This window comes from Danio aesculapii, chromosome 4 (assembly GCF_903798145.1).
Source record: "Danio aesculapii chromosome 4, fDanAes4.1, whole genome shotgun sequence".
Lineage (NCBI taxonomy): Eukaryota > Metazoa > Chordata > Actinopteri > Cypriniformes > Danionidae > Danio > Danio aesculapii.
In genome coordinates, this window is record NC_079438.1 from 39,356,522 (window position 1) to 39,372,851 (window position 16,330).

General features: G+C 32.7%; 1 protein-coding gene across 1 annotated transcript in view; it reads left to right on the top strand.

The window, feature by feature from the left end:
- cacna2d1a (calcium channel, voltage-dependent, alpha 2/delta subunit 1a) overlaps positions 1-16,330 on the top strand; it is a 116,083-nt gene that overhangs the window by 43,746 nt on the left and 56,007 nt on the right. The window contains exons 4-6 of the mRNA XM_056455625.1: positions 9,825-9,884; positions 13,790-13,825; positions 13,922-14,048. Of these exons, the coding sequence (XP_056311600.1) occupies positions 9,825-9,884; positions 13,790-13,825; positions 13,922-14,048 (223 nt within the window). The remainder of the gene's footprint in view (positions 1-9,824; positions 9,885-13,789; positions 13,826-13,921; positions 14,049-16,330) is intronic.

The following is a 16,330-nucleotide window of genomic DNA, read 5'->3' on the forward strand; positions in this document are numbered from 1 at the left end:
AAATGGCAGAAGGCACATACAAAGTTCCTGCAAACTCCAGCAACCTGATATGAGGCGTAATGAAGCAGTAGTGAGAGCTGGCAGAGCTTTTCTCTCATCTAAAGCTATGCAGAGCTGTGTAATTACAGTACTGTCCACCCACAGCGGGACTGAACTTCTGTTTAAACAGCCTGAGCTTTAATGGGATGTTACGAGCGTCTGTGATCTTATAGTTGATTCATTGATTTTTTATTTTTTCATTCTTTTAGTGAGACAGAGAGTGAAGAGACTGATGGATGTATGTTTACTGTATAGATACTGTATATTGTACATAACTGAGGTGTATGTGTGTGTGTGTTATAAGTGTATTTAAATTAACATATACAGTGGACAGTGGACTTGCTGAAGTTTCTTATAGAATTATTAACATTTAACATTTAATTCCAGAATCTTCAAATGTGAGCAAAGATTCTTCTGAACGTCTAGAGAAACCTTTGAGATCATTTTCAGATGACAATAGTTTAGACGATGAAGAAATGATCTTCTTTTGATCTGCTATTAACAGTGTTGCTGTTGAGGAGAAAAAGCTGATATTTTAACCTGAATTAAAAAAAAACATTATAACTTTAAAAAATCTATTTACTTTTTTGTCTTTTGCGAATAATATAGTTATGCACTTCTTACATAAACATGTTTCTGGTGTAGCTTACTTATGAGATGCATTTTTTTAGGCATACACTTTTATTTTTAGACTTTTTTTGTTTTGATTGCTTAGTTTTTAATTTGCTTTGTGTTGTGGGACATTTAGTGTTTTGTTTGTTTGTTTGCTTTGTGTTGTCGTTTAATTTTTTTAACATTTTTTGTTGTTTTCTTTTGGCTCGTTTCAACTGAGTGGGTACAGTTCATTTCAGTACAGTATGATATGGTTCGGTATGGGTGACCTTTGTGGTTGTTTTTTGCTTGTGGCACTTAGATTTCTAATTGTTATAATTTTCTTTTTGTTTTGTTTTGTTATGACAAAACATTGTTATGTTAAGACTAACAATTTTCTAACAATTATTTATATATGTATATATATATATATATATATATATATATATATATATATATATATATGTGTGTGTGTATATGTGTGTGTCTGCACTTTTAAATCTTATAGCCTTATATACATTAGTTGCACATATTTTTACAATTTACAGACTATACTGTATATTCCAACTATACTGTCTTCCATGGAGATCAAAAACAGGGTCAATATACAGTTGAAGTCAGAAGTATTAGCTCCCCTGTTTATTTATTTTTTCCCAATTTCTGTTTAACAGAGAGATTTTTTTCAACACATTTCTAATTATAATTTTAATACCTCTTTCTAATAGCTGATTAATTTAATCTTTGCCATGATGACAGTACATAATATTTATTAGATATTTTTCAAGACACTTGAAAGCTCTGAACTCCAGTTTCTTGATATTGGCCTTGGAAGAGTGACAGGTGGTGGATCAGCAATAAATATCACGCTCAGCCCACCTTGAGCCAAAATGGCACTCTGGCAAGTCAGTACAGTTTACTCTGCCACAAGCCAACATGGCTCCATTTCCCATCAGCCCTTTTCTTTATGGTGTTGAGTCACATTTGAAGGGTTAAGAAATACGCTCACAACATGGACATATTTCAGCATTTGTAAAGATAGACTTCATCTTTAGATTTTCAACAAATAGATTGATAATGCTCATCTTTTGTTTTTATTCTGGCAGGCATGTTACGTATAACAACTTCTAGCTGGAACGGCTTTATGATAGGATAAACCTATATTTATAAAACAATGTTCTAACAATTTAGGTTATAAACTGTTTCAGTTTTTTATGTTGTTTGTTCTGATTTGTCTATTGGTTGGTTGGTTGATAGATTAATCGGTTGGTCGGTTGATTAATCAGTTGGTCGGTTGATTGATTGGTTGGTCGATTGATTAATCGATTGGTTGGTTGATTGATTGATTGATTGATTGATTGATTGATTGATTGATTCATTCATTCATTCATTGATTGATTGATGGATTGGTTGGTTGGTTGGTTGGATGGATGGTTGGTTGGTTGATTGATTAGTTGATTGATTGATTGATTGATTGATTGATTGATTGATTGATTGATTGATTGATTAATTGATTGATTGATTGATTGATCAGTTGATTTGATTTGATTTAATTTGATTTTATTTTGATTTGATTTTATTTGATTTGATTTGATTTGATTTGATTTGATTTGATTTGATTTGATTTGATTTGATTTGATTTGATTTGATTGGTTGATTGATTCATTAATTGATTAGTTGATTGATTCATTCATTCATTTTAGTAACTCTAGTGTCCTAACAAGACATTTTTTCATCAAACATACTTTTTGTGAAAGTCTATCTGAAACTCAATACAAAATGAACCCTTATTAATACCCATAATTTCTTTAGAGGACACTAGTTAATAACCTTCAAAGAAACGTATTGATACTGAGACCCACCAAAAATTCATTTTAATTTTAAGGGGGCTTGAAAGTTTCTGAATGGAATTTAACAGCTTTAATGTGAAGATGTCCTCATCAAAGGATAATCTACATGTATACTGTTTAATTATTGCTATAATTAGTCGTGCAACTAGGCCAGCCAGAGGGCGTGCATAACCCTGTTTTCTCTGTCTTTCCTTGAATTCCTGTTGCTTTTCATAAAGTTTTGTGTGATGAAAGGTTTGATCATGACGTGAGGAGCATATGTTTGTACTAATTGGTCTTTGATTCATAATGTGAGTTAGCAGTGTTTTATTCATAAACATGCTAAATTCTGTCTGTTAACCTGTTAAATGAGTTCACAAATTACACTGAACAATTAATTTGTGAACTGAACTGATTACTGTATCCTGATTCAAATGATCCATTCAGAGTGAGTTTGTATGTAACAACTCACTGATTCAAATGATTCATTCAGAGTGAGTTTGTATTTAACAACTCACCGATTCAAAGGATTCATTTAGAGTGAGTTTCCAGTTAACAACTCAATGATTCATATGATCTATTCTGAGTGAGTGTCTAGTTACAACCTCACTGATTCAAATGATCCATCCAGAGTGAGTGTCCAGTTAACAACTCACTGCTCCAAATGATCCATTCAGAGTGAGTGTCCAGTTAACAACTCAATGATTTAAGTGATCCATTCAGAGTGAGTCTCCAGTTAACAACTCGCTGATTCAAACGATCCATTCAGAGTGAGTCTCCAGTTAACAACTCACTGATTCAAATTATCCATTCAGAGTGAGTTTGTATTTAACTACTCACTGATTCAAATGATGCATTCAGAGTGAGTTTGTATTTTAACAACTCACTGATTCAAATGATTCATTCAGAGTGAGTTTCCAGTTAACAACTCAATGATGCATGTGATCTATTCTGTGTGAGTGTCCAGTTACAACCTCACTGATTCAAATGATCTATCAAGAGTGAGTGTCCAGTTAACAACTCAATGCTTCAAATGATCGATTCAGAGTAAGTCTCCGGTTAACAACTCACTGATTCAAATTATCCATTCAGAGTGAGTTTGTATTTAACAACTCACTGATTCAAATGATTTACTCAGAGTGAGTTTCCAGTTAACAACTCAATGATTCATGTGATCTATTCTGAGTGAGTGTCCAGTTAACAACTTAGTTAACAACAAGTCAGGGGTCACCAATCTCGGTCCAGGAGGGCCGGTGTCCCTGCAGGGTTTAGCTCCAACTTACCTCAACACAGCTGCCTTGGTGTTTCAGGTATACATAGTAAGACATTGATTAGCTTGTTCAGGTGTGTTTGATTAGGGTTGGAGCTAAAATCTGCAGGACACCGGCCCTCCAGGAACAAGTTTGGTGACCCCTGATTTAAGTGATCCATTCAGAGTGAGTCTCCAGTTAACAACTCACTGATTGAAATGATCCATTCAGAGTGAGTCTCCAGTTAACAACTCACTGATTGAAATGATCCATTTAGAGTGAGTCTCCAGTTAACAACTCACTGATTGAAATGATCCATTCAGAGTGAGTCTCCAGTTAACAACTCACTGATTGAAATGATCCATTTAGAGTGAGTCTCCAGTTAACAACTCACTGATTGAAATGATCCATTCAGAGTGAGTCTCCAGTTAACAATTCACTGATTGAAATTATCCAAGTGAGTCTTCAGTTAACATATCACTGATTCAAATGATTAATTCAAAGTGAGTCTTCAAAGTGGAAGTTGTAAGGACACTTTAGTATGGTGGCCATGATTAGTTTCAGTCCTAAGTTCCCTTCAGGGGGTGATATATCCCATTTGGAATGCACTGTATGTTTTGTTTCAACTAAATTAAAACACAACACTGCAGAACTAAAGCAGGAGTAGAGTGAATCCTAGCCGGCTTTAAAACAGCACTAGTGTAGTGTAAATGTAGCCTTCACAGCCCTCTTATTAAGGCTTGTTCTATGTTAAATGTTAGTGATAATCATGGTCAGCCAGAGATGCTCATGCAGTTTCTGCTGTGTGACTAGATTGTGGGCTTTAAGACAAACACACACTCCGGTCCTAATGAGACCAAGACCACAGTACGCAGAGCCTGAGGTCAATGGGTGATTGTGGGATGTCTGAAATGGACGAGAGCTCTCATCATCTAGCCATGCGTTCGTTACACTCGTGCGCTCATTTCCCCTGCAGGAGCGAGTCATTACAAACACTGTATTTTTAGACTTATTATAATGGCCAATATACTTCGGTGGATCCTTTAACATCACACAACTCTTAAATTCCACTATGTTTTGTGCCTACAGCATAAAAAGTCTTCAAAGCGCTCTCGAGATTATGCAATAAGCGCTTATGTTGGCTTTAATTAGCTTTGTGGCATTTATGCTCTCCTGATATCATTTGCTGTGGCAGGGCTGATATCAAACCGATGCACTTCTCTTTTTCCCAGTGTGAAGAAGGGGTTTAATGCTGCCTTTAAGTCATGTCTGAGAGATCATGTGAAGGTCACTGGAATGACACAACAAGGGCAAATTGTAATTACTCAAGGGGTTGAGTTTAAACTCTGATATTTGGAGTTGGGTTAGGTATAATAGTGGTCATATTTAAAGAAATAGATCATCCTAAAATCCACTCATCCTCAAGTGTTTCTAATGGGGTTTTTATTCTTCTGCCAAACTCAATATTCAAACTTCAATATTTTGAAGATTTTGGAAATTGGAAGCCAATATTAATAGCTGGGTTTTCATCACCCTGTGTTTAATGCACATTTTCAAGTATCGCAAGAGAAACGAGGAATGGAAATTAAGTTCTAATTTAAAATCTCTTTATTTCTATTAAATCTCTTTATTTATAATCTCTTTTTTAAGGTTTTGGGTTTAATTCATGCAAACAATAGGAGATGGAAATGGATTTGCAGTAGCAAACACTCATGTGACTCCATTATGCTTTTCTTATTTACTGTTGGTTGCTAGGTTATCAATACTACATTCGGCCACTCTAATAACTTGATGGAAACACACCAAATTCACATTTGGGATTCTTAAATATTTAGCAAAAATTCAATTATGGATTAAAACCTGGCTATCCAGATCCATAGTATGGGGGAAAAAAGTTGTTTAAAGATGTTTATTGAATTTTAAAGTCCCCAAGAATTCAAAACTGACCGTATGATTTTGTTAGCTCACATTGCTAGTTTTGTTGTGATCAATTTACTGTATCTGTACATGTCATGAAGAAAAAACAAATTGTTTGACTTTCTAATGTTTAATTGAAATCTGAAAATGCACTTCCTGTTTGTTTTCAGTTAATTGATCAGATTAGGTGATTTTGAGGTAATGAGCGTGGCTAACACTGCTCCAACTGTCAGTTTTGACAACAAACAGGAATGTTAAAAAGGAGGCGTTTGTTAGGTTGTAATAACTCTTCTAAAACCCTTTTCCCAATCTTTCTGAATGACATCCATTCAGCTCATGGTAGAAAAAACAAACCACGTCCACTGTTTGCTCATTTTAAATTTTGTTTCTCTAGGAACTGCATCACATTACAAAAAGAATAATGATTTTATTATGATTTATAATTTACCAATTTATTAGGACTTTAATATTCCGCTAATGACCTATTTTGTTTTCAACAGAAGAAAAAAGAAATGTCAAAAGGTTATAAATAATTAAATTGTTGGGTGAACTATTCCTTTAGGTGATAATCTTGATTGTTTACTGTACAATAAAAAAAATAATAATTAATTTTCAAAATGACAGTGTGACTGCTTAGCTAACCAGGATTAAATCTGTATTATGCTCGCTTATGGTGCAGACCAAGCAAACCAGGGGGACTTTACTACGATACATGAAGACAGCCTGAGATTTCATTTTTTCCCATTAGTTATAATTATATATAGTTATATATAGACTATTTGTCTTACAAATGGCAGAAAACTATTCATGCTAGTACTTTTTGTATTGCTTCAGGTTTAAAAATGAAAGTCTAAAAATGTTGTGTTGTGTTGTGTTAATGCATAAATATTATGGTTTTATTTGAGTAGTAAGCTTTTAGTTTGACAATTATTTAGTTTAAGTATACGTTTAGTAATTTGTTGTTTATTAGTATTTAGAGTTAGTAATCTTTGTATTTCCGCTTGTACATATTTTGTTTCACTTAGCTTCTAAAGCAACATTACTAATGTAAAATATGTAAATAAATATCATATTATATATATATATATATATATATATATATATATATATATATATATATATATATATATATATATATATATATATATATATATATATATATATATATATATATATATATATATATATATATATATACTATGGGGATTTACTTATATTTTAAATATTTAAAACATTACAGCTTGTCATTCATTAAACTATTAAAAACTTAATTATATTATTCAGTTGTTAAATTATGTATATTGTTTTTATTTTCTTTTATTAATTTAGTTTTTACCATTTTATAATTTGTATTGTGTGACATTATTAAGAAATAATTATTTTAATAATTGTGTTTTTACAGTTTTTTTGTTGTATTTAATATACTATATATATAATTGTTATTTAGAACAATGTAATAATATATGTAATTATATAATTATATAATATATATAATATATATAATATATTTGTTCAAATATTTTATTTATTTATTTTTTTTTAAATAGTTGTTTTTGAAGAATGCATGATGGGAGTATATAAATTACTGATATAGCACTTTTGCTACCAGAATTGACTTATTGACAGTCATAAGGGTCAGCAGGAACCCTCTGTATAATAATACATCCTGTTTTAGCCTCTTTTCTTCCTGTTTAATGACTTTGCTTGTTGTCCGCACCACATGAGTTCTTCACCAAACCCATGAAGCACCATAAAAAGCTTCAACCTTCATTATAAACCGCCAACAAACTGACAAACCAACCGCTGTTTATTCGATCAAAGCTTCTCCACCTCATATAGTATGATCTACGGCAGCAAGCATCAAACGAGAATTTCTTAATTCGCTTTCGCTCCCCTGGTGATCAAGATTTAATTTGACATCATGAACTCCTAATCTTCAATCTCATTTCAAGGCCAGTGGAATAAAAGCAAAGAAATAAAGAAACATAAAGAAAAAAAGGCTCCAGGACAAGTTTCAGGAATGGCATGTGAAAGCTCCCGAGGGAAATTAGGCGTACAGTGAGTTTCTAGTACAGAGAAGATTTTAAAAATGATGCCATTATACTGTTATTAACCTAATCAGTTGAGAAGACCTGGACTGGACCTGAGCCGCTATCTAAATTTACTTTAGTCACTTAGGGGTTTTCTTGGAGGCAGAGAATCTGGAGTAAAGGCTGAATGCAGGTCAAGCTCAAAGGAAAAAAATATGTGTCTGAGGATTAAAGATGAGCTCCATTTTACATCATTAAGACTGATTATTGAAATAATGACTAATAAAGTAGGCCTAGATCTTTGTGAAGCTGCTTTCACATCATTTGTATTGCATAAAGAAGCTTTAAATTGGAACACCATGATAGTAATGTATGCATTTTTGACTTTTAAATTCTCTGGGTGTTAATGGTTTTTGGTTGTGAAGCTCTTTTTGCTGGATGTAGTAAAATTAGTAAGAGTTTTATTTCATTAACATAAAAACATAATACCTACACAGCAATTAATTTCTGTATGTATATATTCTGTAATTTATATATGTAAATTACTCTAATAATAATGAAATCACTCTCATAATGTACAACCAGTCCTTTGTTTGTTGCAGAATCAATCCTAATTTCCAACACTCTTGTTTACTTATTTGTTTATTTACTTATTTTATTTACTTATTTTATTTAATTTATTTATTTTTATTTTTTAATTTATTTAACTTATTTTATTAATTTAAATTTATTGTTTACTTATCTATTTGTTTACTTGCTTATTTGTTTCTTTCTTACTTACTTACTTACTTACTTACTTACTTACTTACTTACTTACTTACTTACTTACTTACTTACTTACTTACTTGCCTGCTTACTTACTTACTTACTCATTGGTTGGTAGTGTGAAGAAATGTATAAAAATCTAAAGAACTGTATATATGAACATCTGCATTTATTTGCATTTTATTTTAACAATACAATAAGAAAATTTATATAGTGAAACAATTAAATGTGTGTTTTTATATTTCAGCATGTACTTTTGTCTTCAATATTTTTAAGGATTACAGTGCTCAGCGTAATTGAGAACACCCCATTTTGAAAATGAATATTTTTATCCATTTCTCAGTGAATATAGGAAATGTATTTTGGTGCATTGATACAACACAGATTTATTAAACAGATATATTTATTAAAGTAATATTTTAGTCACCAAACATATTTAAAAATTGAAAGATAATACAATTAAATTCAAGCAAAATATTGTAAAAATAATACAACCTACAAAATTACAACTAAATTTTTGAATTTTATTAGCTTCTCTTGATTTTTCCAAATTTTTAAATTTGTATTTAATATTTTTCTATAGCATAAATTTGGGTGAACTAGTTATCGTAAGTTGTTTTGTTAGATAAGCTCCAGATTTGGCTTCAGTGCTGACTAATAATGTATATGCACAAATATGATATTGTAGTTTCCTATTAAAAATATAAATTTAAAGATAGACTTGTGAGGGGTGTACTTATATTTTTATATATTTTATATTTTTTTTATATATGCTAAGCACTGTATGTATACTAATTTAAATGTATGGTTTTCATAATTTCTCATTAATTAATGATCATGTCTTTTCAAAAAATCTTCATTATTGTTCTTTTTAGGTTCTGTTTTTTGTAATAAACAAATATTTCATAAAGTTGCAGGCGATATTTTTACAGCAGCCAAATAAAACAAAAAGTCAAACAAGACAAAACAGCTGTTTTTAGGTTTTACATTGACGTTTTTATTAATACTCTTTTTAAATATTATCTATTTTTGTTTGCTTTCCAACTTGCATTTATTTGATCAATAATTCTGCATGAAAAATGTTATTTTGTTAAAAAAAATTAATCTGCTTTTATATTTTAATATGTACTTTTTTGTTAAATTATTATTGTTTTAATACATTATTCACTAGATGGCAAAGCTGATATTTCAGCATTATTAACTACTCTTCCATGTCCAACATGCTTAGTTGATGCTGTGCTGCTTAATATGTTTTGTAGAAATTATTATGATTCTTTGATAAGTGTTGTTTTTAAGAACAGACCTGTTTTGTATATTTGCAATCAATTTACTCTCACTTTTGATTAATTAAATGCATCCTTGGTGAATGAATCTAATAATTTCTTTGAAATGTCTTGTGATTGTAGGCGCTGGCGACCGCTGCCGAGAACCTGCAGAAGGAGCACCAGTGGAAAGAAGATCTTGATGTAATGTTTCTCACATACACATTTTGTAAACACACACAATTTGGCTGCAAAACTTGTCCTTAAGTTCTTTACTAGATAAGTACGAATACCTGACACCTTTACACTTCACCTCAGTTAGGTGTAAGATTGGGCCTGAAGGTGTTGGCATCCTGATCTCAGACTTTGCGTCAATTATCGATGCTCTTCAGGCTCTCTCAGCCTGAAAAATCTATTGTAATTTGCACAGTAATGGATGTGATGTCTGTTTGTCTGTTATAGATTTGTCAGTCAAGCGTGGTCTGAATGAGTTATCAAAAAGTGTATTTCACAGGTTTATTTCATTCCTCAACCAGACTGACGAAAGATTGACTATTTAATATGCGTTTAGCATTCAAAACCTTTGACTTTAACATAGTGTGTGATCTATTATTCAGTGGTTTTGATATGAATATTGACAGATTTAATGGCACTCTTTTATTTTGGAATGAAAATGGAAACACCTTTTCAAACAGGGCTAGGTAGTTTTGTATTGTGTTTTGCTTTGCCTTAATAATACAAACCTTTATTTAAAAATTATATTTGATTAATATTTAAATTTGTCAGATGATCTGAAACATTAAAGTGTGCAAAGTAACAAGAACTCTATATGTACTGTTTGTATTAGATTGGTTGCAGAACAAACCATTGTTGTCCAATAGCTTGCCTAATTAACTGACCTGTAAAATGCCAAGTTATCAACCTAGTTAAGCTAGTTAAATTGCATGTTAAACTACTATTACTAAATATTCTCAGCAGAAAAAATCTTCGTTGAGCCATTAATGCCAATAAAGAAGCTTTATTTTTATATAAAGTGTAATAATCATAAATCATTGCATACTGTGCTGGAAAGTCACCTGAAGTGATTTACCGGTTCTTTTCAAATGTTCACACATGATCAGTCAGAAATCACACATATGGTTGTTTTAGTTTATATATAGCGCTTTTACAATGTAGATTGTGTCAAAGCAGCTCAACATAGAAGTTCTAGTAAATTGAAACTGTGTCAGTCCAGTTTTCAGAGTTGGTTTAATTTTCACTGCTGAAAGTCCGAACACTGAAGAGCAAATCCATCGATGCGCAGCTCCACAAGTCATAAACCAAGCAAGCACATTTTAGTGTTCAACAATGTGTCTGTCTGCAGCTTATTTCAGTTTTTTTTTTTTCACTCAATAAGGATAATTACACTATAATGTACTCCCCCTTAAGCCATCTATGTACATGACTTTGTTTTGGTCAGCCAAACACAGTTGGAGTAGTTATATTTTTCTTCCTGGCTCTGTCATGCCGTATAATGTTGTTGGGTATAATGGCCTTTTTTAAAGCTTCCAAAAGCACATAAATCCATGGATGTGATATCAATATGAAGTCAAAAATTCCATATCGGTGCATCACTAATAAAAAATGTATACTACATTTATATCTGACTTCCGAATGACTTGATGTACAATGCATGATGTAAGAGTCATTCCTAGTATTTCATTAAAAATTTCAATTTAGCTATTATTTACATATCCTCAAGTGGTTCTAAATCTTAATGAGTTTCTTTTTTTTCTGCTGAACACAAAAGACAATGTTTTTATTATTTATTGATATCCATATTAGAAAAAAATATTATTAAGGGCCACTAATTGCCAACATTATTTAAAATATCTTCTTCTGTGTTCAACAGATGAAAGAAACTGAACCATGCAAGCATATGCTGAGTAAATGATGACAGAATCATTTTAAAGACAGTCTGGAGAGTAAAGAGTTGGGTCTGATGCAGGGGTGACCTGTGCGCTCATGTCTCTGCGATTAGTGTTCTCGATCCTAAAAGGAGTATCCGATTATCAAGCGAGCAGCACAGGTGGCAGCAGCCGGTGATGATCCACTTCTGTGTCTCCAAGGCAACTGTGTGTCAGAGAGTGAGCTCGCTTGTTAACACTCCACTAGTGCTGGTCCTGACAGCGCCCTCACACTGTGAGGAGAACAACCCCAAGAGGACGCACACACACACACACACACACACACACACACACGATTAAAACCAACACACATTCACACACACTTTTTCTCTCAGACGATCATACTTACTTTGGGATTACATTTTTATTTTTACATTTTATTTTTACCTTTAATCATATGGAGTTTTATACTGTACAAACTATATATTCTGTGCTCTTCCTCCAAACATTCAGCATTTTTACACTGTAATACAAGGTACAAACAGGTTTGAAGATGAGATTGCAGGCCTGCAGCCAGGGGGGTTCGTGTGGTTCGAAAGACCCACCCCCTCACTGACAAAGTCCAGAATATATGAGCACATTTGTCCTATTTTTGACAGTATGCCATCATAAATTGTAAAAATAACCGATAGAAGAAGACTTTAAGACAAATTGAATTATTATTTATTCAAATTTACAAATTGTGACTGAGGAAATGAGCTGGCCAGTTTGTTATTTACCTACAGCCTACAGTTTTTAATGTTTTTTGGTTGGGTTTTAATACGTTTTAACAGTTTCCTAATTGTTTTTTAACGATGCATGATAATAATTTTTAAAGTAAGTTTTTTTTATACTTCCTTATTAATTTTTTTATTATTATAATCTCATTTAAAAAAACTGTAATAACTTACAGTTTAAACATACTGTACATTTCTAAATAAACACTTTGTGGTAAAATAGTATGGTAAGCACTTTGACAAAATTGTAGGAACTATTTTTGTTGCATGAAAAAGTGTGGTTATGATCACCATCCGACAAGCTAATGCAGCAAACATCAGTGCGTAAAATGTTGCTAAAATGCAGTATTTGAACCTCATAATTTAATAGAAATTGAGGCGAATAACTGCAAAAAAAACCACCTCTTTCAATAGGATGACTACAGGCCTGGATTGTGACTCAGGTGTCTATGTACTGTATTGTAAACCCTCACAAGTATTGTAATGTAACACCTTAAGCACATTTATATGCAAATATCTACAAAAAAAAAACTACCAGCATCTTTCTGGTAATGTCAATTTGTGATTTATGAAATACAAAACCAACAAATAACATTTAATAAACATCCTGAAATCGAAATCTCATCAGATTGTTGTACGAAATTATTCATGCATACTTCTGGGTAATTATACAATTATTAAAAAACAAAAAAGAACATTAATTAAGTGAAGTATATTTATAAACTAATTTCGAGAGGATCACGTGCTTACGATTTATCACATCTTCCAATCATATGATTCCTAAGTTACTGTAACCACAGTCTTCATTCCACATTTATCTTCGTCTGGAAGAAACCCCCTTCCTCCTAGTCTTGTCCTTTTCTCTCATAGATTGGGTGGCACTGCGGCCCAGTGGTGAGCACTGTTGGCCCCACAGCAAGAACACCGCCAGCTCCGGTCCTTGCCGGGCCGGTGGGTGTTTCTGTGCAGAGTTTGTATGTTCTCCCTGTGTCCAAGTGGTTTCATATGTAACAGACCAAGCAAAACAGGCACTTTGTCTAGCTCCCTTCCCTCTCAAAGTAGTTTACCTTAGCCACTTCAGCCGGGGAGTTTTTGAGATCTACCTGAGCTTAATTTTGCCTCTCACTCTGCGAACGGTAGCCTTGGGCTTGAGGATCCCTTGACCTCAGGGCTCTCTCCTGGGACAGCATGCCAAACAAACTTACGTTAAATCATCAGCTAAGTGTGAACTCTTGAAAATTTACAAATTGACAATTATTATGAAGAGGAAAATAAAAGCTTTAAAAGCATTATTACTTTTTTTATTAAGCATTTTATTAATAAAACCCTAAATAGACCATTTAGTATATATAGTACATTCATTTGATTGTACGTAAACTATAGAAATATTAAAACCTTTTGGATAGTATCCAAACTAACAAATATGGATATTGTTTTCATCTGATAGGTGAATGAGACCATCTACTACAATGCCAAGGACAAGGTGAGTTTTCATTTCAAAAACGCATTTAAATATGAACTAAACAAAAGAGACAGACAACAAGTCAACCAGAGATTTAATTTATTGTTATGTTTCCAGTGTGATAATCTGACAGAACCAAGGAAGAACCAGCTCATACTGGATTTCACAGAAGATCCTGCTTTCAAGCGGCCCGTTTCATACAACACCACAGCAGTGCACATTCCTACTGATATCTATGAGGGCTGTGAGTACACAAACACACACACACACACACACACACACACACACACACACACACACACACACACACACACACACACACACACACACACACACACACACACACACACACACTATCTCTAAGGGGATTTCAGATATATGTATTAATTTTTATACTGTACATATTCTAAATTGTTCCACTTACCCTAAACTCAATCCTCAGGAAATATTCAGATTTTTTTTTAGTTTTCAAATACTTTATTATCTGTAGTTAATAAGCTGTTTTCATAATGGGGACAAAACAAATCCCCACAAAGTCAAAAAGTACTGGTTTTGCCATATTTGAGGGGACATTTGATATACTAATCATTATTGGGTATGTGCTGTATTAAAAAACAAGGTATACACACAGACACAGTTTACTGACTAGCATCAGTTTATAGGATCAGTCTTTGAGTGACTTTACTGCTGTGTGTCAGGTGTGGACAGCACATACTAAATTTAGAGAGTTGAAACACAGTACTACTGACCCCTGACTGACCCCACAACCCCTCAAGGTCCTCCAGCGACACAAGAGCTCTCACTTGATGTCTTTGGCTTTAAAAGATTATGGGTTATGATAGATCTGAACCTTATACTAATGTCCAGAAAGCTATTGGGCAGTTTCACAGTGTTTCAGCCTCAGTTGATAACAGTGAGCTATTTTTTTATTTATTTATACTAAATACATGTTTAATAGAAATATATTTGCTTATTATGTATGCTAAATAGCATATTATAGAGTATTTAAAGAGTTTAGATGCAAAAGAGCCATCTGAAATGAGCATTTTTCTCAGGCTTCTGTTATGTACAGTTAGTAATTTTTACTTTTATGGTGAATCATTTTTTTTCATTGCCTTTAAGGTAAAAATAACACAAACACAGGAGAAAATAAAATATTTTAAAAGAAAACTTCAGATGGCACTTGGTTTTTTTTTGCATCTGTACTAGTTTATTACAGTTGTGGTCAAATATTATTGGCACTTTTGGTAAATATGTAAATAAATCAGTTTTGTTTTGTCTTTTTTTGTTCTTTTCATTAAAACTTTCATAAAAATCTAAGCTTTTGTTGAAATAAAACAGTTCAAAATAGATTAATGAGCACAAAATTACAGTTAATGGTATGCCCATTATATATAGTCCCCTGACCTGAACCCTATAAAAAAGGAGAAAAGAGCACCAACATGAACCAGATAATCTTACAGATTTAGAGAGATTTTTCCCACTGAATGAAAGGGTGCCATTAATTTTGACCAGCAAGCATTGAAGAAAAACATTTATTGGGATATTTTACAAAGAAAACTTGAATGAGACAAAAATCTCTGAGGTTAGTCAGACTTTAAAATCTCACATGCTGTGATTCTGCTGAAAAACAGTAAAGTGCTGTATAGAATCGCATGGATTAACATGTTTTTTTGCCAATCTCGCAGTATCCTCACCCACAATAAATCCTATTTGTTTACCATGGCCAGGGTTGCCAGGCCTAATAATTTTTCCAAGCCCAGTGACAACTCAAAATCCACCCAAAAGGGTAGAAATATAGCCCATTTCCCCCCATAGTACAATCAGAATCAGCTGCTGGATTCCTTCAAGCGTAAAGGTTTTGTATCTTTCTGACACTCATACTGTACTTGCAGATAAAGTATATGCTACACACAAGTAATTTACACACACCAAACAACACTTCTAAGTACCTTTCTCAGACTTTTTCTCAGGGTTTTACTCACTCACTTGCTGTGGTTTTTGGGTTGCCAGGTATACACTCCAGGATTAATCTCTATTATGAAACTATTCAGTTTTCATTTTTGTATTGGCAAGAAATACATGTTTTGATGGCTGAAAGTAACCCCAACCCCACAACCCCTCTTCTCAGTAAAATACTGTAAGTAAATTCAAAACAAATTACTGTGAGGTAGTTAACAGTAATTTACTGTGATTTTGTTACATTAAATTACTGTGAAATTACAGCCATACAGTGTAATCTCACAGAGGATAGTAACGTCCATTACTGTGATTTCACAGTATTATCTTGTAGAATAACTATATTTTACTGTGAAGCAGGCTTTCCTCGACTAGTTCTTCTGACATTTACCGTGACTTTGAAATCATTTTGGGTGTTTAACAGTGTTTGGTTTTATGAATTAATTACTTTTGTTCCAGTTTATTATGTTTTTGGCTAAGCACAATGTTATTTTCCACGTTAACCTTATAAAATTAGGTTATTTTGTTAGGTTAGGTAAAAAGTTATTTTTGAAGATGTACCCAAAT